Genomic DNA, 22863 nt, shown 5'->3' with positions numbered 1-22863 from the left:
TGGGAAGGTAGGTGTGGAGGGTGCGGCAGCACCCCCTGGTGGCAAGAGATGGGATTTTCGAAATTGTTAGATTTGGCTGTCTTGTGTTTATACCACCAACAAAATGCATTGTGCTTCCCAGCTCTAATCTTATTTCATACGCGCTCTCTTCAAAAGTGTTTGATTTTCATCATAATCCGGTTTTCCATAATAATAATAATAATAAGTTCAGTGTTTATGCCTGTGTTGTAGTGTAAAATGACTAAAGGGAGAGCAGGTGGTTACATGAAAGTGAGTGAGAAAAGGAGAAGATACTGAATAAGGACATCACAACAGTATAGTCCTAATGTTAATTTAAAATTAAATATTCTTCTAAATATGGATAAAAGTAAAAAAAAACATCACATTTTCTTCGACGCAGCATCGAGATTCCATTCCTTACAGCACCCCCTACTTAATAATAGTTCCAGTGCGGCTGCGAAAATGTGGTGGCGCGTTGTGTCAAGTGTATATATAATGGCTCGGGGTCCGGCCCCCGGCCCCTTAGGTTTCTGACAATGTGGCCCCCTGAACAATTTAGTTGAATAGCCCTGCACTAGAGAAACAAAGCACTGACCTTCCGGGGAAATCAGAGGGAAGTTTGGAACTCTAACACCATATAATGCAGGTGATAAGATGTGGTCGGTCTCCCGAAGAAGTCACCTTCCCCAGTGGGGAGACGACTTCTACTTGCTTGGAGCACTGAGGTGCTTGGAGCAGACATCTGGCGAGCACCCAGAAGTCTGCTCCAAGCACCTCGGTCCTGTCATCCCTTCTGCATGCCACAGAACCTGGATCTTCAGCTTCACCCAAGTTAAATAGAGCTCTTTGCCACAACTTGTACTTGCGGCTGCGGCTTATATCGAAATTTTATAATTTTGTTGTATTAATTCAATTTAATTTAATTCTGTTCCATTCAATGAACAAAATAACAATACAAAACATTCTACTAACAAGCGTGAATTTGCAATAGCTGTGACCAGATATGCGAATTTCCGAAATGCACTTTTTTGGTGACATCATCCACTCATTGTGAAATCCCCCCCCCCCACTGCTGCAAACTCCTACTGAAGTCAGAGTATGACATCATCCTCTCCATTGTGATGTCAGTCAGAGTGTGACATAATCCACTCCATTGACATGTGTCCCTGGGCAAGACACTTAACCCTCCTTGCTCCCGATGGTGTGTAGGCACCCTGCGTGGCAGCCTGCCGCCATTGGTGTATGAATGGGTGAATGTAGACTATCTACTGATTGTAAAGCGCTTTGGATAAAAGCGCTATATAAATGCAGGCCATTTACCATTTACCATTTACATTGGTTTTGTGGACAATTTTTTTTGTGTGGACCGACCAACCAACCAACCAACCAACCAACCAACCGAGTGACTTATAGAGCTGGACGATGACTGGTCAGTGGTCACAGCTAAAAATATTTCTAGATTTGTCTATCTATTCTGCTCTAGTATTGTACAGGGGCGTATGCAGAAATTGAATTATAGGTGGGCCTGGATCAAATTGGGTGGGCCTGGATAGGAAGGGGTGCAGATGCCCGGCCGCCCGAAAAATTTGACGTGTTATTTTACTAAAAATAATGCATTTGACCATCATTTCAAGTAGAATGATACCGCCCAAGCAAGAATATTTCAAGTGTTTCAAGTGCTTTACTGAAATATTTGGACAATATAATGATAATACAATTATCTCAACCTTAAAAGGTTACATATAGGTGCCAAATGTTGCATACATGAATGCTTATACTTGTGTGTATACTGTTACTTTATACAGAAATTAGAACCACTGATCCATATACTGCTGTGAGTTTAAAAAATAACAACACTGAGGCTGCTTCAAGTTTGAACAAGACGCCCTCTGGTTTATTTATCCACAGAGAGAACAAAATTCCTAGATGTCATGAAGTTGTCATGCATTAGACTCTGGAGATGATGTGCCCTGCGTTTTTACAAAAGTAACAAAACCATTGGCTAGCAATGCAGCAGCAAGTTTGCCTCTAGAAAACAACCAATTAAAAAAAAAAAAAAAAAAAAATTGGGGGTGGGCCAGGGCAAGAGGTGGGTGGGCCTGTGCCTACCCAGGCCCACCCGTAGATACGCCCCTGGTATTGTAGTACAAACGGGAAGCTAATTAAGGTTAAATAAATGTCATAATAGTAATAATATGCCATAAACCTTCCCTCCATCAGCATAATGTAGCCTACAAAGTGAGCAATGATAGAAAGAAAGAAAAATAAATGGTAAACTGAACACAAAGCAGCACACGTTTTGTTTACTCATTTAATAGAGAAAGATAGCCTACATTGATTCTCTTTATTGCACACACAACAAGCCCCCGGCCCTAATTCTTGCAATCCCTCATACTAGGCTATGTTACATGACAGACTATAGACTCCCATTATGTTACATGACAGACTTTATACTCCCATTATGTTACATTACAGACTATAGACTCCCCCATATGTTACATTACAGACTATAGACTCCCATATGTTACATTACAGACATAGACTCCCATATGTTACATTACAGACTATAGACTCCCCCATATGTTACATTACAGACTATAGACTCCCATTATGTTACATTACAGACTATAGACTCCCATACACTGTCATGAAGTTGTGAAAAGCACTACTCAACGACAGGAGTCATGATCTCAACAAGACAGTTACAGCTGGCTAGTGTGCCTGTCACTGCAGACTAGAGTGAGATCCACACATAACCTTCACTGTTATTTGTCAAAATGTCCAACATTTATCAGCATAATTTACACAACATAATGTGCCTGTGCAGGAGGACCCATTACACCCAAAACATAATAGATAAACATTGCCGTTTTCCAACCCAAACAGAAGTACTGTCATTGAAGGTTTGGGACAGGGATACTCAGCGTCGCCATTTTTCTGTAAAAAGAAAGATGATATCCGTTAACATTTTTCCAATGAACAAAATGAATAAAACAGATTGATTCAGTGGATTTTGTCATTCGGGAAGACGGTGATGACTCTCATCAATCTTTACCTCTGGTGACGTCAAAGCAGTTCTCACAGTGCACTGTACGTCTGTAGATCCACATGCTGTCCCCAGCTTTCAGATGACCCAGAGTGCTGTTACACACCTCGCACTGCCAAACAGAAGAGTAAATGAGGACAGAGACATGTGACACAGTTCCTCATAACATCTCAATGGGACTTTAAAGGGTGGACATTTGAGTATTTCACCTTGAAGCAGGTGGCGTGGCAGTTAATCTTCATGTCTTCCAGGACCATCTTGGCCTCAGAGTTGAAAGGTTTGCGGCATTTGGTGCACAGATCTTTCTCAAGCACTGTCCTACAGAGGCCAGACATGTTATTAGTGTGAATATGTGTGAATCAGCAATGCAGTGTGTTCAAAGACTGTCTTGTAGCTGTGTATTCACTGTTCCTACCTCTCAGGAGATGAGTACGCAGTCTTGGAGGATTTCGAGAAGAGGGAATCAGCCAGAAGGTCATCCGCCCTGCTTTGAGAGTAACAATGTTATCAGTTTCTGGACAGTTTCACTTTACTTTGATATAGGATGCAGTTGTTTTTCTATATTAAGATCAACCTCAGGGGGAAAGTGAGTAGGGAGAAGAGGAACAGAATGTAGGGAAACAGTGGATGGATCAATCCAGAAGCAGGCGGGAATACAACATAAAGGATGCCAACTGCCATAAAACACCACAGAAGAAGATCAACCCCAGACATATTTCAGCTGAAAGAACTTGATCCAATACCTGTTGTTCTTGTATGATGTTGAGTTGTAGACAGTGGGACTGGTGACACTGCTGTAGCTATGCAAAGACCAGACAAACCATATTTCACGTGTTAAAGTTTTGACACCTTTGAAACAGACCTCAAACTTTCATATTTATTTAAAAAGAAATACCTCCTAATAGCCTACTTTTAACTTTTAACTACTTTCTCAGTGGTCGTGAAAATTCAGTATGTGAATTGCATTGCTTTGCTTCATCATACCTGGAGTCTGGGCGAGAGTAGCTACTGTAGCTTGAGTTGTTGCTGGTGTATTCGTCACTGTGGGTGCAAAACACATGAATAGCTTAGGGCAGTGATACTCAACTTGCGGCCCGGGGGCCAGATAGGGTGCAGAGTGGCCCCCCGACCATTTTCTTATTCACAATGAAAACTAACGTGAAATAAAGTTTGACTGAGCTCCAGCTAAATTGTCAAATACCGCCGTCTGCTCGCTACTCAGGCACTCATGTACCTAACTAACTTAACCTAACTATCCTGTGTGCACAAAATTGTCAGACTACACTCCAGCTGACACCCCAAAAACCTACAATCCGCTACTGTACAGAAAACATTTATTAATGTTTGTTTGTTAACTGGCCCCTGGCCTCCTATCATTATACAAAAGTGGCCCCCGGACAAAGCAAGTTGAATATCCCTGCCTTAGGGTTTTAATCTGGCAGTTACAGAAACACCTCTGTGTGTGAGGAGGGACAGGTGGATAAATCATCACCTGGGCTTGGTGCTGATGGTGTAGGAGGAGGTGCGGGAGGAGGGAGCATCATCAACATCATCACTGTTGCTGTAGGAGCTGTAGCTGAGTGAGGAATGTGTTGGACAGACACGTTACAGCAGCTGGATTTTGCTACCAATCATTACATTCATACTGTATATAGTGCTTTTCCAAGTAGTCAAAGCAGACATTGTAAGTGGTCTCCATGTTTACCTGGTGATGGGGCGGGTGGAGGTTGGAGATGTCACGGTTGGGCTGTCTCCTCTGAATGGAAGAAAATATACTGTGTCAGATCAGATGTAATTGGGATAAGGGACAGCACAAAATACATAATTTCCAATGGTTTAAATCTTCCAGTCAAACTCACCCTCTGCCGCTGTCCACTGTAACAACCTCTCTCTGTGTGTTCCTTGTAGTGCTGTAAGTGTGGGAACGTGACGTTTCAATGAGATGATGATCATATTTCTTTGTTTCTTTGTTTTGTTGACGTTATTCACTGAGTGACCTCACCTGACTGGAGACTTCATGGATTTAGGCAGGAGGGTGTCATACAGGTCATCCTCAGCCCTGTGAAGGAAACAGCATGATCAATATTTATGTTTTTTATGCAGGAGGAATATTAATTTAAAGAACAAATGTATATCTTACGTAGAGGAGGTCCTTGTAGTAGTGGTAGTTTTAATACCATCGCTGGGAAAAGAAACGGACAAGGTACTTTTGTAAATGATCAAAATTGGTTTATTTGTTTGTTTTGTTGACGTTATTCACTGAGTGAACCTCACCTGACTGGAGACTTCATGGATTTAGGCAGGAGGGTGTCATACAGGTCATCCTCAGCCCTGTGAAGGAAACAGCATGATCAATATTTAAAATCTTTATTTTATGAGTTTTATGTGGGAGAGATATTAATTTAAAGAACAAATGTATGTCTTACGTAGAGGAGGTCCTTGTAGTAGTGGTAGTTTTAATACCATCGCTGGAAAAAGAAACGGACAAGGTACTTTTTTAAATGATCAAAATTGGTTTATTTGTTTGTTTTGTTGACGTTATTCACTGAGTGAACCTCACCTGACTGGAGACTTCATGGATTTAGGCAGGAGGGTGTCATACAGGTCATCCTCAGCCCTGTGAAGGAAACAGCATGATCAATATTTAAAATCTTTATTTTATGAGTTTTATGTGGGAGAGATATTAATTTAAAGAACAAATGTATGTCTTACGTAGAGGAGGTCCTTGTAGTAGTGGTAGTTTTAATACCATCGCTGGAAAAAACAGACAAGTTATTTTTTATCTGACTCGGTCACCAACATTGTACATTGCCTTTCCTGCACTGCCCACTGTGGGATAAAACTCACCCGTTATTGCTGCTTTTCACTGTCACAGTCTCAGTCTTGGAGACACTTGTTTTGCTATAATGCAGAAAATATAATTGATTACAGAATTAGTGATCGATTTGAAATCAAGCCTAATTCAAACTTCTTCATTGACCACTTGATTGGCAAATAAAAAGATCACCTGTCTGTGGCTGGCAAATCATCTTTGACAGACTTGGGGATGAGTGTGTCATACAGCTTGTCCTCAGCACTGCAGAGAAATAATTTCAACATAGGTTAAAATAATCTGTGTTATGTTATAATTGAGATCAAATAAAAATAGTTTTCATGTATTACATTCTCCGCCAAGAAGATTTGGCAAACTATATCTCACTCTTTATTGCTGCTAACGGCTGCCTCAGTCACTTTGGTTGTTTTGGGAGATGAATAGGATGAGTATGGTGTCCTGTGTGAATAGAAGGGATCATTGATCAGCCTCTCATATGATCACAGATCTCATATGATCACAGATCATATTTGCATCAGGGATGGACTGGGACTGAAATTCAGCCCGGGAGTTTGAGATGGATTTACGAGCGCGAGAAGGGCACTTTATCCACAGTAATTTTAACACTGCATGACAAAAGAATAAAGTCCACAACAGCCTAAAATTGATGGGAGTTAATTTGTTAAGTTTGCTATGATTTAAGGTCATTGCAGCAGCTCTACGAATGCAATGGAACCTCCATTTCTTTTGCAGTAGAATACTGAAGTCACAAAATCAGAGCCATCAGAGATTAGGAACAGTACAGCAAAAACAAGAGATTGACTGTTTCATGTAGGCCCCACTCCCTGCTGACTATGGTAGGTTGTAACACAATGGAGGCAGTGAGCAGAGTGTATCGACTATAATCAATATGTCTGGAGATGCTGCCCATACATTTCAACTCGTCCTCACTACGAGGCTCAAACAAAATATAAACCTCTTTTGTCTCCATTATAGATTTTATAGTGTCATATTATGCGAGGCCAGGGTATTGTACTTATTGCACTTCTCTCCTGCTTTGCTTCATTTCAGACTTTAGTATTTTACCCTTTGCTGGAGCTCTTGACATCAGAGAAGACCCGTTCAGAGAAGGGCCCAGTCTTGGTAGGTGTTTTACTCAGAGGGGATCTTAAAGCAGAGAGAGAGAGTTAGTCATTACAGATACAGGCTAAATTAAGTGATATGATGATGTACATATTAATGCTGTAGTGTTTGCTATTGCTACCTGCTAACACTTTGGCTGGTGGTGGTGGTGGTGGTCTCTGTCGTCTTGCCATCCTTGGTGACTGTAGTGGTTGTGGTGCTAATGGAGGAGCAGTACAAGGACAAATTTACAGATTTTTTTTTTTAGCTGCGACCAGCAGCTCTTTAAGTCACTCTGTCACTCGGTCGCTCCACAAAAAGATCACCACCCATTAGCGGGCACAGTTTTTGCCCTAGGAGGCTGAAATTTGGCATGGAGGTCTCGTGTGTGTGTGTGTGTGTGTGTGTGTGTGTGTGTGTGTGTGTGTGCGTGTGTGTGAGTGAGAGAGAGAGAGAGAGAAGGTGTGTGTTTGTGTTCATGCCAATTGGCTAAAAAGGGGGCGGTTGGGGGATTTCAAAATACAGGGAGACAGAGGCAGAGTAGGGTGTGCTGCCCCTGCCATCCTGCATTTCAGAAATTTGCATAACGTGGTCGCAGCTATTGCAAATTCACGCTCGTTTCATATTGGTTTGCTGGATTTTTTTTAACCTCGTCTTAGGTCCCTCTGTAACCCTTGGTGGAAGTAGTAGTGCTATATTGACATTGATACAGTATATTGATACAGTATATTGAAATATACAATTGCACCCTCAAAATGTGTGGTTCCTCTGTAGACGTTCGCATTAAACGTTATATTTTTGTTGATTAATGTATTATATTGGAGGTTTACATACGTCTTGGGCTTCAGCGTTGACGATGAACTGCTGCAGAAAAGTACAGCATTTAGATGATCTCTCAAAAGCAACTAGATATTGTAGCATTAATAGTATTATTTTCAAAGTGTACCTTTGGGTTGTAATCTTGCTGGAAGGTAGGCTGCTGTCGATAGAAGAGAAACATTTTTTTACTCATGACTCTGGTTAAAGCTATGTGCCTTGGCTGGGTAGCAGAGTATGTAACAGACAAAAGTGTAACAGTGCTATATATGTGTGCCAAGGGAAATGCATACCAACCTGCTCTTATCCAGCTCATCCTGACTTGCACTGAATCTGTAATCAGAGATACAAGTTTTTGAAAAGGCTCTTGTTGTCACAACCTGCTTACTACTGCTTATCAGACCTACGAGCAAAAAGATAGGAACAAAGATCAACCACTGTCTTTAACTTGAAGGGAGTAGTGACTCAACTCATCAACATTATACCCAGGCAAGTGTAAATAATAATTTTCTATTGATCTGTCCATTGTTAAAGGCAGTGGTGGATGAAATACCTGAAAGCCACCAAAGTACAGATATCTTACCAGAAAAGGTGCCGCGTCTATGTGCCGACAGGCCGCAGTGCCGACAGGTCGCAATGCCGATAGCCCACAAGCAGAACCAGCTGAGCGAGGCGGCGTGCAGCGTGTCGGTGGAGCTAACCTCTCCCAGCCCCCACGCCAAACCTAACCTCCCCCATGCCTAAACCTAACCTCCCCCAGACCCGAACCCAAAACCTAACCTCTCCCAGCCCCCACGCCAAACCTAACCTCCCCCCATGCCATGCCTAAACCTAACCTCCCCCAGACCCTAACCCAAAACCTAACCTCTCCCACCCCCACGCCTAAACCTAAGGTCGGCATTGCCGGTGGTCGGCATAGCGGGTGGACCCCACCAGAAAATGACTTTGGTAGAATTTAATGTCACCTATTAGAGTATTACTTGAGTAAAAGTCTTAAAGTGTCTGATATTTAGTGTACTTAAGAATCAAAAGTAATTTTCTGATATTAAATGTACATAAGTATTAAAAGTAAAAGTTTAAGTACAGTAAATGCTGTAATTTTTTTTAAAAGCAAGCAAAGGACATGCCTGGGCTTGAGTGGAAATCTTCTTCTTGAGTTTTATAGCGTTTGGCAAACAATGCCACCAACTGGAATGGAGTGTGGATTGTGATTAACGTATATTTTAATGTAACGTAAGATTCACCAAACCTGCTAGCTTGCAGGCTACCAAATTTCTTCTGATTTTACTTTGTAACTAAGATGCTTATAGGGGAAATGGGAAATGTAATAGAGTAAAACTATACATTTTATTTTGAAAATGTAGTAGTGTAGTAGAGTAAAGGTGAAAGTTGACAGAAATATATAAATATAAATACTCAAGTAAAGTACAGCCCCAAAATACTTAAGTACTGTAACAAAGTATTATTACTTAGTTAAAGGGTCAAAAATGTAGTTTTACCTCGTAAGACTTTCATCGGATCTGTATCGGCTTAGAATAGTTTGGGCAAAGTTTGGATCTCGGCTGAGTAATCAAAGAAACAAGTTTTTGAAAATGCAAACAGTTGATGGGGTCTTGTCACAACCTGATTATTACAGGTGCCAAACTGCCAACATTGATGTTTGTTTAGCCAGCTCTACAGTAATGAGATCATCAATATCAGAAGCTTTTACACGTTTGTTTATGCAAATGATAGCTACCTCTTGGTGAGAGCATGCACAGAAGATGAGCTTTTGAGTGTGGGGCTCTTTGCTTCTTCAGGCTCAGACCTATGAGGAAAAAAGATAGGGAAAAAGACCAACCACTGTCTTTAATTTGAATAAAGTGAGTAGTGACTCAACTCATCAACATTATACCCAGTATAAAGTGTAAATCATAACTGTCCATTGATGTGTGTCCATTGTTAAAGGGTCAAAAATGTAGTTTTTTTTACCTTGGAAGACTTTCGTTGGACCTGTATCTGCCTAGAATAGTTTTGGCAAAGTTTGGATCTCGGCTGAGGGGGGTGGGTGGAGAAAAAAGGACAAAATAATGAATGAATGCTGACAGAGACGAGACAGCGTGCATTGACAAGCTTGAGTAAGCTTGCATGATAAATGTGACAGGAGGCTATTTTCTGATGTGTGACAAAGGCAAACTTTGAGGTGTGAGTTGAAAATGTTTTGCACACAAGTCACACCCACGCCCCAACTGCATGTGCTGGTGTGCACGCCCATGTGCTTGCGGGATTGTGTAGGCCCTACTGTATCTGTGAATCTGCCTTCATGCTTGTATCGGCGTTTGTGACTTACTCAACCGGTTCATCCTCCTCAGCGTCCTTCCTGATCCAACTATTGTCTTTCAGCAGAGATGCCTTCTTCTTGCTGTCCTCAATTGCCTGGCTGGGACTGTTGCTTTTGGCTGCAAACAGGGTGATGACAACATGAGCAGTGGGTTCAGGGAGGAGCAGAGGGCTTTCAGCTGATATTCACTGCAGTCACTCAACATAAGGTGCGTTGGAGGTAACGACATGGACAAATGTAGGTGAATTCCGCAAACTATTGTGGCTGTTCCCACTGAGCTCTGAATGCATGAATGAATGAATGACCGAACAAACAAACTGAGGAGTGATTGAATACTGAGTGTTTGTGAAGTATCAGATTCTGCACCACAGGGAATCTGATGCTGATACAAACTTTTCTCAATACTGTACTTACCAGTCTGGGTGTTGTAAGTCCTCCTGTAGGACATCTTTGTATCTTTACCTTAAAGTGTCAAAGAACAAGAAAACAAGGGAACTCATCACAGAATGAACCAATGTCACTGTCAGCCAGTAGGTGGTACTGTTGGCTACAATAATCATATTAGCATGCTCAATCAACTGCTTATTACATTTTTGGATTAGCTAGCATGCCATGCCCATTCTGTCACTGTGCCAACACAACAGTGTGTCATGGTTTTGCTCAACCCCTGACTCACTGATTAAGCCATAAACCTGTTTTTCTTGATCTGCCCCCATGCAAAGACATAGACACACCCACCCTCCAGAACACACCTTCTTCAAACACGCCTTGGGAGTAAAACAGAGGGGCACATTAAGTAACATACCATTAGCCATTCACGATAAGGATTACGCCCCTCCTCTATACATACACACTCCAGTTCCGTATGAGAAATATTATCGCATGCATCTACAGCTGTAAATGAAGCAACAACTGTAAACGAAACTCTCGTCCAAATATCAAACATGCAATTGATTTCCTGATGGATATAATAATAATAATCATCATCATCATCATCATCATCATCATCATCATCATCATCATCATAATAAATCCGTGTTTGGTATGTGCGTATTTAATTATGTATGTGAAGTAGCTTTGTATCTCTTGTGGTTCAGTAATGTATGTGGCGGTATCCTGAAGAAAAAGTCCAGATAACAGAAGTCAAAATAGCTAAAACAAAAAGATCTTTATTCTTTATGATCATTTGTTGTGATAGTTGACCCTTGTCAAAAAATTGTTTTTTTAAAGGTAAACAGAATCTGTCTTCTAAATCTTGTAACATTCAAAACATTGCTCTTCAGCTTGGCTATAACAATGCATGTGTACTGTCCAATAACACATTGGTTCTGATATTGGTTAAAATTTCAAATATATTTCTACTTCCTTCCTAAAGGATGCTTGCAAAGTGGAATACCAGACATTTTTCTGAATACATTAGATCAGAAACAAATCTGTTTTGGCAGTCGTCCAGACTGTCAGTCCCTCTATTCAGGAACACATGCGGTACTAGTCATAAAGTTTACATTAGGTAAGCTTGGAATATAAGTGCAGTAGTGTGTGTGTGTGTGTGTGTGATATGTTTCCATGTGAATCAGTATATCAGTAAGTCATGCGTGTCATCCCTCGCAGTATAATCACTTAAAAGACAACTCTGTAATGAACACAAGACGACGAGCACTGCAATATTTCACATCATCTTTACAAATCTGTTTTAACTATATATGTTCGAGCACTACTGCACCTTAGCACAAAGCACCAGGTCGTCTCAAAGAACTCAGCACCGTACATGAGAAACTTTCATATCAAAACAGTCCATGCATATTTTGATCTAAGTCTGAAATAAAATGACTACATATGAAGATATTAGTGGAAACCTAGGATTCAGAAAGAGACAGGTAAGGCTACATACCTCTGCTAAAAGCTCTGCGACTCACAAGACAGATAGTGAAAACTCTAACTAGAGCTCAGGTCTTTGCACCGTCTGTTACTCCACTGTGTGCAATCACACCCTTTTCGCTCGCTCTGCTTTTGACCTTAAGGGAGGAGATTCCAAGGCCACCTAAGGGTGTGGCCTCAGACAACAATCAACGAATAGTGGCTTTCTCTCTCTCTCTTTCTCTCTGTCTCTCTGTCACACACTCCATTAATTGTTGTGTATTTTGTTTGAAGGTTGAACGAGAATGGAATTAGGTGGAGTGCAGAAGGACTTGCCCTTCAACATTGGTGTCAGGGAAGCATAACTATTCAATGGGTGTCAGGAATCCACTTGTAATAATTAATTGATAGCTTATTGCCTGAAATCAAAAGTATATGATTTATAGAGCTTTGACAGAATAACCTGTCATTATGTCACAGGATAACTTTGTGACATAGTAAGAAGTATATAAAAAATATAAAATAAATCAAGAGTGAGATTAGGCAGTTTAGAGAGGTGAAAGGTGGTTTGAGAAGATGAGAACTAGGGTAGTAATCCAGTAGTTTTATCCATATTGACTCTTATGACAAATGATTGTAATATATTTTGGATCTTGGATATAGGAAATGATTGACATGCCACTTTGAAATGAGCAGGTGACACCCTTCAGAAATGACATGGACTTTGTACTGTATGTCATATGGAAGACATATAGGCGAGGAACTGCAGATTTCATATTAACTATTTCAGTAAACGTGTTTTTTGGGAGTGCCTGGATGTGGCAAACCGAAGGTATGAAAGGTGCATAGCATGCAAGGGTGTGACAAGAGGTGGAAACTGACCCTCCCACAAAGGAATGCAACTATACTAACTGTGCCGTGAGCAAGTGTCACCAGAGGACAAGGGATTTCTTTTTAAATAGGGAGAGATATCTGTTACCAGCAATAACATTCATGATATCACAATAATATTTTAGCCATGTTCACCATATTGTAACTGAGCCAGTAGCATGTCCCGCTTATTTAAACTGGCTAGGAATTAACTTTTTTTTTTGCATGTTTTTTTAGCGGGGGGTACTTATCTGGAGGAAACCCCAGGGGAGCACGGGGAGAACATGCAAACCCCACACAGAAAGGCCTTTTGACGAGATAGCCCACGTACCTGGGCAGTAGGCACTGAGGACATGGGGATGGGGACACACCCCACAGCGTCCTAGCCTGGGTAAACCAATGTGATGTCACAGACTATGCCTGTAGCGTAACCGTACGCCCTGGCTAGGAATTAACTTCAAGCAATTCAATAACCACACTCAGGTCCTAATGTGTCTATGGGACATCTTTGTACACTGGTACATGTACCATTATGAAACAGATGGTGAGTCATCCAAATAATTCTAGTAAGTCCACAATAATCTCCTGCCCTCAGTATGATTTTTAAGTGGAAATTAATAACACTGGGTGGCGCTAGTGCTATCACGGCAGAAGAAAAATGATATTATTCCCACATCACCATTACAGGCAATAAATGTCCTGACCATTCAAAATTGCAATAACTGATGGAGCTGAAAAGAGGGCGAACTTCACCTGTACTGTTATGGCCACTGAAAGAGACAGTGTTGAATATAATACCCTCCTCTGCACCATGGAAACAGGGCTTATTGGAGTGCTGGACACCACATCTGCCATGCCAATTTCACCTGTAGTTATGAACATCAGGATATAATTAGGATAGCTCAGTAATGATACAAGCCATCTGTGCTTCAAGGCTTGATACGTACCAGTATCAAGTGTGTGTGTGTATGTGTGTGTGTGTGTGTGTGTGTGTGTGTGTGTGTATGTATGTATGTATGTTAACTCATCTCTGCCACTTCAGCTCATGCTTGTGACACTCTTGCCTAACCAGTGGTGTCCTCTCTTGGCCTAGTTGGGGATGTTCTGCCCCTCCTCCCTCCACTCCTCCAGTCTCCTAGGCATCACTGGGACACAGCTGAGACAAATAGGGCTTTAATGGAGCATCCTCAGCTTACACTGTTTGATTCCTGCTCACTCTCGTGTCATAACCTTCTACCCGAAGAGGGGTATGCACTTGGAGAAAGCCCCTCGCATGTCAATAATTTGTGATCCAGGATACATATGATGTTTGCAGTGCATGATAGCAATTACATTTTTAAATGGCATTGCTTATCATTTTATTACAGTTCAATCAAGCTATTTTTATGTTCAGAAATCAAAAGTCCTGCTACAATCAATCATCACTGATGCACACTGACATTGTGCTTGATAACCTGGGAATGCATCCTGGGTTGCTATGAGAAGAAGCTGCAGACCTACCCATCTCTCCTGATTGGGCCACAGAAATCCTTTACAACCAATAAAGCACCACTAGGGGCTGTGTAAATCTCTCTCTCTCTCTCTCTCTCTCTCTCTCTCTCTCTCTCTCTCTCTCTCTCTCTCTCTCACACACACACACACCCACACACACACCCACACACACACACACACACACACACACACACACACACACACACACACACACACACACACACACACACACACACACACACACACACACACACACACACACACACACACACTGATTTGTCTTACTATACATTTAACTCACTAGACATTAAACTAGACATTATAAAGTCAGAGCACAGGCTCCAGTAGAATAAAGGATTTGGCAAATTTGAATGTATTGACGAGATGACTAGTTGAATGTGCTCATTAACATGTCTGTGTTATGTAATGCACTGTCTGCGCCTGTTTTGTGTGTCTCTTAGCAGTGTGGTATGTTTGGGTTTTATAAGTATGACTGAGCACCCTCATATTTTCCTGATGTTGCCCCGCACACAAGCAGGATGAGTTCAACTTTCCCCCTTGCAGTGTTCCCACCCCTCGCCCACCCATGTGCCATCCCTGTCAGAAGATAAGAGTGATGTTGCATAATTGATGATCTCCTGTATTCCAGTGTAATTATTATTTATATGGCAAAAAATATGTATTTGGTATCTCTGTACAAGCTATGTAGTACACATTAGCCTACTTTCTGTGGTATCTATGAGCTATGCCAAGTCTTTTCAATGAATTCAGGAGAGCTGTACATTATATATATAATATCTAGGCCTAAATAGGCCAGGGCAGGCCTGTATGAGGCTTCATCACAAACAAGGAGATAATCATATGATAGGCATATGGTTGCTATCCTTGTGTAAGATAATCTGCAGTTCAAGAAGACAAGTTCAAAGGGCAATTGGGAGTTGTTACCCAGTAATAGAGTAGGAGTGGTTACTGGACAGAAAATGACATGAATTCAAACACTGATCATCCATCTAATTGCTATTCATGAACTGATAGTAGATGGAAAGCATTTTAGAGAGGCAGAGAAGAGAGAGAGAGAGAGAGAGAGAGAGAGAGAGACAGTGTCAGCTAGGTATGCAATCCTATACAACGCTCTGTTCTTTTTAAATATCAAATCAGAGCTTCATTTTCAGGCTACAAAGTATCCCTGCTCATTTTAGATAACTGGGAGAGGCCCATGGACCTCTGCAAATGAATTGTCCTTACCCGGTTGATTCTGTATAATCTATTAGGCCATGTAAAATAAATAACGCGTTTATCTATCATACTTATAATTAATGATGCGTTGATATTATTATACATTTTCAAATGAGTATTTGTAAATTAAATAAATGGTCTATTCCTCACAATAATTACATAACCTAGCCGGAATGTAATCTTAAAACAAATACTCAAAAATCTATTTTTGCCGAAAAACTGGTGCATAATCATAATAGTTTAGCCACATGAAATATCCCGGCATGCTTACAGCGACACAAGCTTTCTGAGCCAGAGCCGGGGGAGGGATGATGAAGCTAAGATGGCAGCCCAACTGAGGGTGCTGCCTCTCCGGGGTCAAGGAATGCTCAAGGAACGAATGGAAATGAAACACGACAAGACGCTTCTTGGAAATAAATGTTGTAGTTTATGCTATTTCAAAATATCATTCGGTATGGCTTGAGAGTGTAAATTCACGGGAGATAAGGACCGCGGCGTGTTGACGCTCTGCCTGGATCGGAAGCCCATCTAGAAACAGTTGCACCACCGGAGTGGCTACAATTTACGCCGACAATTATTGGAGATACTGGATGCTTATCCTGTCATTTCTGCATTTTGTAATGGACACATGATGTGACGTGCGGCGGATTCGATGACAAATGGATTGTAACAGTTTGCTGGTTATTGTCTAGCTGCTATATCTTTGATGTGATATATGCATTGTTCTCCAAAACGATGATGTGTGCTGCTGCGGCAGCGGCCGCCGGTGGAGGGATCCTACCCTCCTCATCGCCGTCGATGGGGCTGGGTGTCAGGGTCGTTTCTGGAGCTGGAGCCGAATTCGCCACCATCGGTTCGGGTATGGGTTTGTGTCCGACACCCGGAGCCCAGTCAGATTGTCGAAGTCGGTACCAGCTTTTGCTCTCAGGGCGAGCTTTGGCGGAAAGATACAGAAGGATTTATACCACAGCTATCAATGACAAAGAGCAAGGGATAAATCAAGGAAGGTGAGTGGCTAACGTTGGCGAAAATTTTTAACGTTATGTTATATTGCTGTGGTCGGACTGTCATGTGTAGGGCTCGCTAGCTAACGACTGCAGTTAGCTAACGTTAGTTCCTCTCAACGTCAGATGTAACGTTCGATAACGTTATCTGTGGCCCCCAGCTTGCCTGAATTGTCATAAACGTTTCACAAGTTGGGTGTACGAGTTTGTAATTGCTAGGTAGCATTTTGGCGTTGACTTCCCTAGCTGGCCAGCTAAGCTAGTTTACCTAGGCGCGTATGTTTTTTTAGACTGCGCAGCCCGGGTGCACCGAATACTGATAGAGCTACTGTAACCAGGAGAACTCCTCCCACTCGGGCCGTGGCGACATAGAAAAGTGTCTATCAAGCTAGCAGGCTAACGTCGTTACTGTCATGACAGCAGTTATTTGTTTTGACTGATAGCTAAACTAGCTAAACAAAAACGTGGACCAGAGTAATAATTAAATGCGTTGTAAACCAATTTGAACAGCAATTGCTGGTGTTGTCACATTATTTGTCGTTACCTAACTAGCTAACTGTGTTAGTGAAGAGTAAACGCTGTGTATGTGGGCCCAACAGCGTCACTGTTTGTGGCTAACGCGTTAGCCAACGAAGAAGAGCTGCAGCCCTTCCCAGGTTAAACGCAACCAGCGATTTATCTCCCATGAAACCTGGAGGTCACTCACGGGATGTTCAGTTTTTAAATACACTCGAACACATTATTGGTATATTTTTTATAAACCACACGGTCTGTAACCTTGCACACAGTGCGTATGTGGATAGGGTTGCGTTGGGAGGTGGGGAACTCTAGTCTGGCACAGCTTTTCTGGCATAAACGGGTAGTTACGTCATCTAGCCAGTCAGGTTGTGGAACGAGAAGCTTGATCATGCAATAACCGTCAATCAACTGACAGACAAGAGAAGCTTATCCATAAAAAAAAATGAGACGCTCGAACATTGCAGAAGTCGCCCCCACACAACTATAACGTTATTGTTATTCTCATCTTCCATGAGTCTGCTGTAAAGCATAGGGTTGTTTGTGTCTTAATCACTGAGTGCACCACGGCTGTTTGTTTCATAACCAATTTCAGAATTCATGCATGGTAGGAAAGAAAACATTACTAGAAATAAATACATTTATCATTTGATTTGAACTTGGCATCTTATTTTACTAGTGTTTGATTAAAGTCGCCAAAGCTCTTTCTCTGATGGATATTGTTGATGTCTGTCTGTGTGACTTTGTATCAGGAGATTGATTTTGGCTTGCTTGTTGGCAAATACGATTACCACATACTTAGCAGGTCACTGTATGCTCAAAGGACTGAAGAAACCCAAGCTACTTTTTAGAACCTAAACTAAATTATTATTACTATTAGAAATCAATATTACAGTACACATTGGAATTCGTTTCAAAAGTAGGCCTGTGCACATCCCACCTTCATCCAGGTGCAGGGCAAAAGGCGTGATATTCAGTAGGAGAGAATGAATGTCCGCACACCGGTTAAGCTCCCATAATTTAATAATTGAAATAGCGCAACGTCACATTGGAATTCGTAACATTGGAATACTGTACACCTTTCAGTTTTCAACTTCCATTTCTGACCACATACAGGCTGATGCTGAAACTTAAAGTCTAGCTTACCCTCAAAACACTTTTTTTCAGCTTTTAACCAATATATATGGCTTTTGGGGTGGTATGTGAAGGATTCTGGTGAAAATCTCCACATTTGAGACCAATCTGTTACAATTTTACAAACCCCTATCATTTCAGCAGCATAAGTGCCCTATATGGGTTCAAACCTGCTTTTTTGTGTGGCCTCAAATTAATTGGCGATTTGGTACATCGTTACGTCATGGTGGTATTTGCGCGTGCCCCACTCATGTGAATTCCCCCCCCCCCATGTGATTATTACTGTAGTTCACGCGGCGCGAGCCCTTTAAGAGCAATGCATCATGTGTAAACACCTACTGTGGCTAATGTTAGCGGCTAGCTAGTTATGTTACATGGCAGTAAAATGCCACTGAATGACCAAATTGATATAACTTTTAACCATTTAGAGTAACATTGTTTCCATACGGATCACCAGCGTTAGTTTGTTGTTTATAACATGGCTATATTGATCATTTATCGTTCTCTATCTCTGATACACTGAAAATACGGGGAGGAGGGCCATAGCGTTTCTGTCGATGATTTGATTTGACAGTTCTGGGCACTGGTGTTGGCGTTGGCCAATGCTGGCGTGTTCCACCCCCAAATCCATTGTGTTCTGGCGCAAAGCGAGTGGGTTCCAGGACGAAACAGGCTCGAGCCAACTATGTTATGTTTAGAGCAGCGCAGTAAATACAATATTCCTGGAATGCGAGTTTAACTAAACAGTTACATGTCCTCTGCATCCTACAACAAATAAAGACATTACAATTTGTTTTATTTTGTATGTTACATACTTATTGGCCAAGTTATGATAGTTTATCCTGCCAGGGTACAGAAGGGAGTATAGGCGGCCATCTTGCCTGCAGAGTTTTCAAATCAAGTAGAATGCCGTTTTGCCAGAAATCTGGGGGGGGGGGGGGGGTCAGTCCCCCTTTAAAGCTTTTCAGTCCGTTCAGACAGAAAAGAAAAACAAACATACAAACAACAAACAATATACAGGATGAGACAAGTTTTCCTCAACATTATTCTGGCCTGAAGCAGAATGTTGTTTTGACCATTAAGGGACTTTACCTCCAAACTTTCTCACATATGAATGACTGTCTTTAAGGTTATACCATGTCATTATAACCATAACCTGTATGCTTTCAGGGGAAAGAAGGCGTTGAGTAAGAAGAAACTGAAAAGACGACAGAAGGTCAAGTCAAAAGTCAAAGCAAGAACAAAGGTAAGAGATGCTCACGAGCCAAACAAACCAAATGGCAATATTAACCTGCTCTATTTGTGTAATATAATAATAATATGTGTCAGTATTACTGTCTTGATATTGGGCTAATATAATTGGATATTGTTAGAGGTTTTGTAATATTAAGGCTAGATTGTACAAGGGAGAATTCTTTAGATTATAACATAAAAAAACCTTTGGAATATATGTGTGTGTGTGTGTGTGTGTGTGTGTGTGTGTGTGTGTGTGTGTGTGTGTGTGTGTGTGTGTGTGTGTGTGTGTGTGTGTGCGTGCGTGCGTGTGCGTGCGTGCGTGTGCGTGTGTATATATATATATATATATATATATATATACATAAATAGATACATACAATATATTAATGATGCGCGGGCCGCAGTTATAACCGCGCCGACCACGGCCCGCAGGGCGGATCATAAAAATAAACATTCTGATTAATCGCGGATGGGATGTGGCGGGCGGGTGAAATAATGTATCATTAATGCGGAAAATTAATATTAATTACGTTCTCTAGTCTATGAACGTATTTTAAGCTTCATTTTTCGTGAGCCACATTGTTAGCCGTCTATTGTGGGATAGCAGGACCCCCAAAGGACCCAAGGCAGTGGTTAACAAGAGCCATGCGCTATGTCAAAGGGATATGCCTCCTCTCTTGCTTCATATATGGTAAATGATGTCACCAGAACCTCACAGGAGTCTCCGCTGAAGACGCATTGGAAAGAGAAATCGCGTTCATATTTTCCCATACGATGAGGCCAATCCAGTAAACTAAACTTAAAGCTATAGTGTTCGTTAGCCTAGTAGGCTACATGAGGGCAAGTGCTGCTGACTGGACATACAGTAATACAGCATGGAAGTTTATTTGGAGTCCTGGACTGCAGCGATCGCACCAATGGCAGCAGAAACTGTAAGTACGTCTACCCAATGCAAGACTGGATCCTTTATAGCGTTGTGAAATGTCAGGTGCACGGCGGGCGCGGATCTATAAATAGGAAATATTTTGCACGGATTTATGGCGGGCGGATGGTTCATCATGCATACACGCGGATTAGGGTGGCATAAAAGCTCATCCGCGCATCTCTAATATAGACTATTATATATTATATTTATATTATACACTAGGCATCTCGCACGCTCGATTCCTAGGCTCGCCCACTGCCTGCCCTGCAGCTCGCACAGCCTCGGCTGCTGTGTGGCCTCGCCTGCTGATGACATCATCAGTGATGTCACAATGCCTCCTTGTGTGTGTGTTCCCCCTTATGGCATCACTGATGACATCATCAGTGGGGGGGGTGCCCCCTTATGACATCACTGATGACATCATCAGTCTTGTGATGATGTCACAATGCCTCCGTGTGTGTGTGTGTGTGTGTGACATCACTTCTGGGACAACCGCGATACAAAATTGAAACTAACATTGCCCACATTGCCAAATTGATTGATGGATAGATAGATAGATCGATAGATAGATAGATAGATAGATATAATACCTGCACGGCTAATCCATCTATTTCAAGTATGCATTTTTTTTTATTAGGGACATAGCTATACCTAACATTCTCAATATAGACATTGCTATACATCCTTAATACTCAATACTGCCATATTTTCATTTAGTATTTTATCTTTTTTCCTTGTGTTCATAAAAAAACACATCTGGCAGTTTTAATTTGCATAATATACTGCATACTGTATTTGCTTACTCTATCATGGCTTTCGGTATGCTCTGACAGATCCCTGCCTGCTGCTTTCACTCCACCAAATGAACTTGATGTATTGATGATGAAAACATGAATGGATTAGATCTGCAATCTTTAACGTGGTGGCCATTGGCAGGACTGGTTAGGTGCCAGGCAGCCCACTTGCACATGATGTAGGGGAGGTGGTTGGGACTGGCAGGGAGAAGGAGAGACACTTCTGGGGCGTGGCTCTGTCTTGGGCACGATGGCTTGTTGCCCAGCGACCTAATGTGTTCCACATCTCCACGGCAACGGTTTGCCTGCCTCCATCTCCTTCATCCAAAGAGGGAACCATGTCTGTGTCAGAGGAAGCGTTGGCTGTGTGCGCATCTGCTGTAGACTTTGCATGAACAATGTAGGCTAACTAGCTGATTTCCAACTATGTCAACAAATATAATCCCCTCAGCTGATACTGGATAATTTCCTTGCTCTCCACCTCTTGAGACTGAGAGAGTAGTCTGCTGCTCTATGGGGGGTCTGTAATATTGCCTGTCTGTGGATTAACTTTATTACTCTTTTGTTCCCCCCCTAGTGTATACCAGCAGCTTGCAGGCTGAGGGCAGAGAGATTAATGTGATAGTAGCAGAGAAGGGTAGAGGCTCTATGCTGTTGTAATCTTCTGTATCTGTACCCCTCCACCAAACCCACTCCCATCCCAGGCAGGCAAATCAGGGTAGAGTGGGGTAGGTAGTCAGTTACTTTTACATCAGGATGAACCGTGCAGTGAGTTGTAGGGCTAGACAAACAGAATATATTCTATAGAGGTAGACAGGATGCACTGTCTGCTGGTACGCACCGCAGGGAGGAAAGTGGGTAGGTAGCAGGTAGGTACACAGGATTTATGCTGTGTTTGGATGGGTTGAGCGCACTCACTCTTGCTCTGTCACGTCTCTCCGACACAGTCACACAGCGTGGTGTCTTTGTCTGACTTGGTGCTCTCTGCTGCCCATCAACATGTACATACAATAACGTGTCATTTCCAATTTGCAGAATTTAACGTTACAGAGCAGCACTTTGTTGGGTCTCGGTCTAAAATACTCCACACTTTAGATGATCGTGAATAATGATTTGTAGCTTGTCCTGTCGCTTGTGAATAACTTTGTGACGCAGCCATCTTCACATACGCTAGCCTAGCCCCTTCCGCTAGCAACAATGCAACAACAGCAACAACAATGTGACTTCCGGTTTTATTTTTTCCCAAATTAAAAACCATTCTACACAAGTCTAAAGCACACAGATGCCATTAAAAACGTTTATTTTGAAATATGATATTGGAACGGTGTTATCTAGTGCAGAGGTTCCCAAACTTGTGCAGAGGTTCCCAAACTTAAGAATGCCGTGGCCCACTTTGAAATCTGAAAATCTTCCGGGGCCCACCAAACCCTTTAATCACAGCTCTAGGGGCGGCTGTGGCTCAAGAGGGAGAGCACGTCGTCCACTAACCAGAAGGTCGGTGGTTCGATCCCTGGCTCCTCCAGTCCGCATGTCGAAGTGTCCTTGGACAAGACACTGAACCCCAAATTGCTCCCGATGGCTGTGCCAGCACCCTGCGTGGCAGCTGGCTGCCTTCGGTGTGTGAATGGGTGAATGTAGGCACATTGTAAAGTGCTTTGGATAAAAGCGATATATAAATGCAGTC

At 42.0% G+C, this 22863-nt stretch overlaps 2 protein-coding genes across 12 annotated transcripts in view; one reads left to right on the top strand and one right to left on the bottom strand.

Annotated features, from left to right (window-relative positions):
• Nucleotides 1-2058: 2058 nt before the first annotated feature.
• Nucleotides 2059-12102, bottom strand: scel (sciellin). Of its 11 annotated transcripts, none has more exons than XM_083638814.1 (29): nucleotides 12008-12102; nucleotides 10531-10578; nucleotides 10126-10234; nucleotides 9768-9830; nucleotides 9535-9603; nucleotides 9296-9358; nucleotides 8094-8129; nucleotides 7927-7959; nucleotides 7815-7844; nucleotides 7123-7200; nucleotides 6945-7025; nucleotides 6246-6317; nucleotides 6054-6122; nucleotides 5894-5947; nucleotides 5759-5800; nucleotides 5607-5663; nucleotides 5473-5514; nucleotides 5321-5377; nucleotides 5187-5228; nucleotides 5049-5105; nucleotides 4906-4956; nucleotides 4752-4802; nucleotides 4539-4622; nucleotides 4031-4087; nucleotides 3790-3840; nucleotides 3462-3530; nucleotides 3256-3364; nucleotides 3056-3158; nucleotides 2059-2937 (listed from the first exon to the last, which is right to left on the bottom strand). In XM_083638814.1, the coding sequence occupies exons 2-29, from the start codon at nucleotides 10562-10564 to the stop codon at nucleotides 2921-2923; spliced, it is 1680 nt and encodes a 559-aa protein (XP_083494940.1). In that variant the 5' UTR covers nucleotides 10565-10578; nucleotides 12008-12102; the 3' UTR covers nucleotides 2059-2920. The 11 variants fall into 11 exon arrangements, with proteins under 11 accessions (XP_083494940.1, XP_083494937.1, XP_083494939.1 ...); XM_083638811.1 differs by having other exon boundaries at nucleotides 2060-2937; nucleotides 3790-3846; XM_083638813.1 differs by having other exon boundaries at nucleotides 2060-2937; nucleotides 3462-3533.
• A 4203-nt stretch (nucleotides 12103-16305) lies between these two features.
• mycbp2 (MYC binding protein 2) overlaps nucleotides 16306-22863 on the top strand; it is a gene marked incomplete at its 5' end in the record, with an annotated part of 109694 nt that continues 103136 nt past the window's right edge. The window contains 2 exons of the mRNA XM_083638997.1: nucleotides 16306-16577; nucleotides 19395-19470. Coding sequence (XP_083495123.1) covers nucleotides 16306-16577; nucleotides 19395-19470 — 348 coding nt within the window. The remainder of the gene's footprint in view (nucleotides 16578-19394; nucleotides 19471-22863) is intronic.

The sequence above is a fragment of the Poromitra crassiceps genome, assembly GCF_964638095.1.
Source record: "Poromitra crassiceps genome assembly, chromosome: 6".
In the NCBI taxonomy this organism is placed as follows: Eukaryota; Metazoa; Chordata; class Actinopteri; order Beryciformes; family Melamphaidae; genus Poromitra; species Poromitra crassiceps.
Note: the sequence above shows the minus strand (reverse complement) of the source record. Positions and strands in the feature narration are given on the sequence as shown.

Excerpts from the sequence above, each read along its gene's own strand:
- scel (XM_083638806.1), bottom strand. The coding sequence starts at position 10,564 with ATGTCCTACAGGAGGACTTACAACACCCAGACTG. Across the intron at positions 6,123-6,245 it reads GCCGTTAGCAGCAATAAAGA|TGCTGAGGACAAGCTGTATG; the intron begins GTGAGATATAGT and ends ATTTCTCTGCAG. Across the intron at positions 5,378-5,472 it reads ACTACAAGGACCTCCTCTAC|GGCTGAGGATGACCTGTATG; the intron begins GTAAGACATACA and ends TTTCCTTCACAG.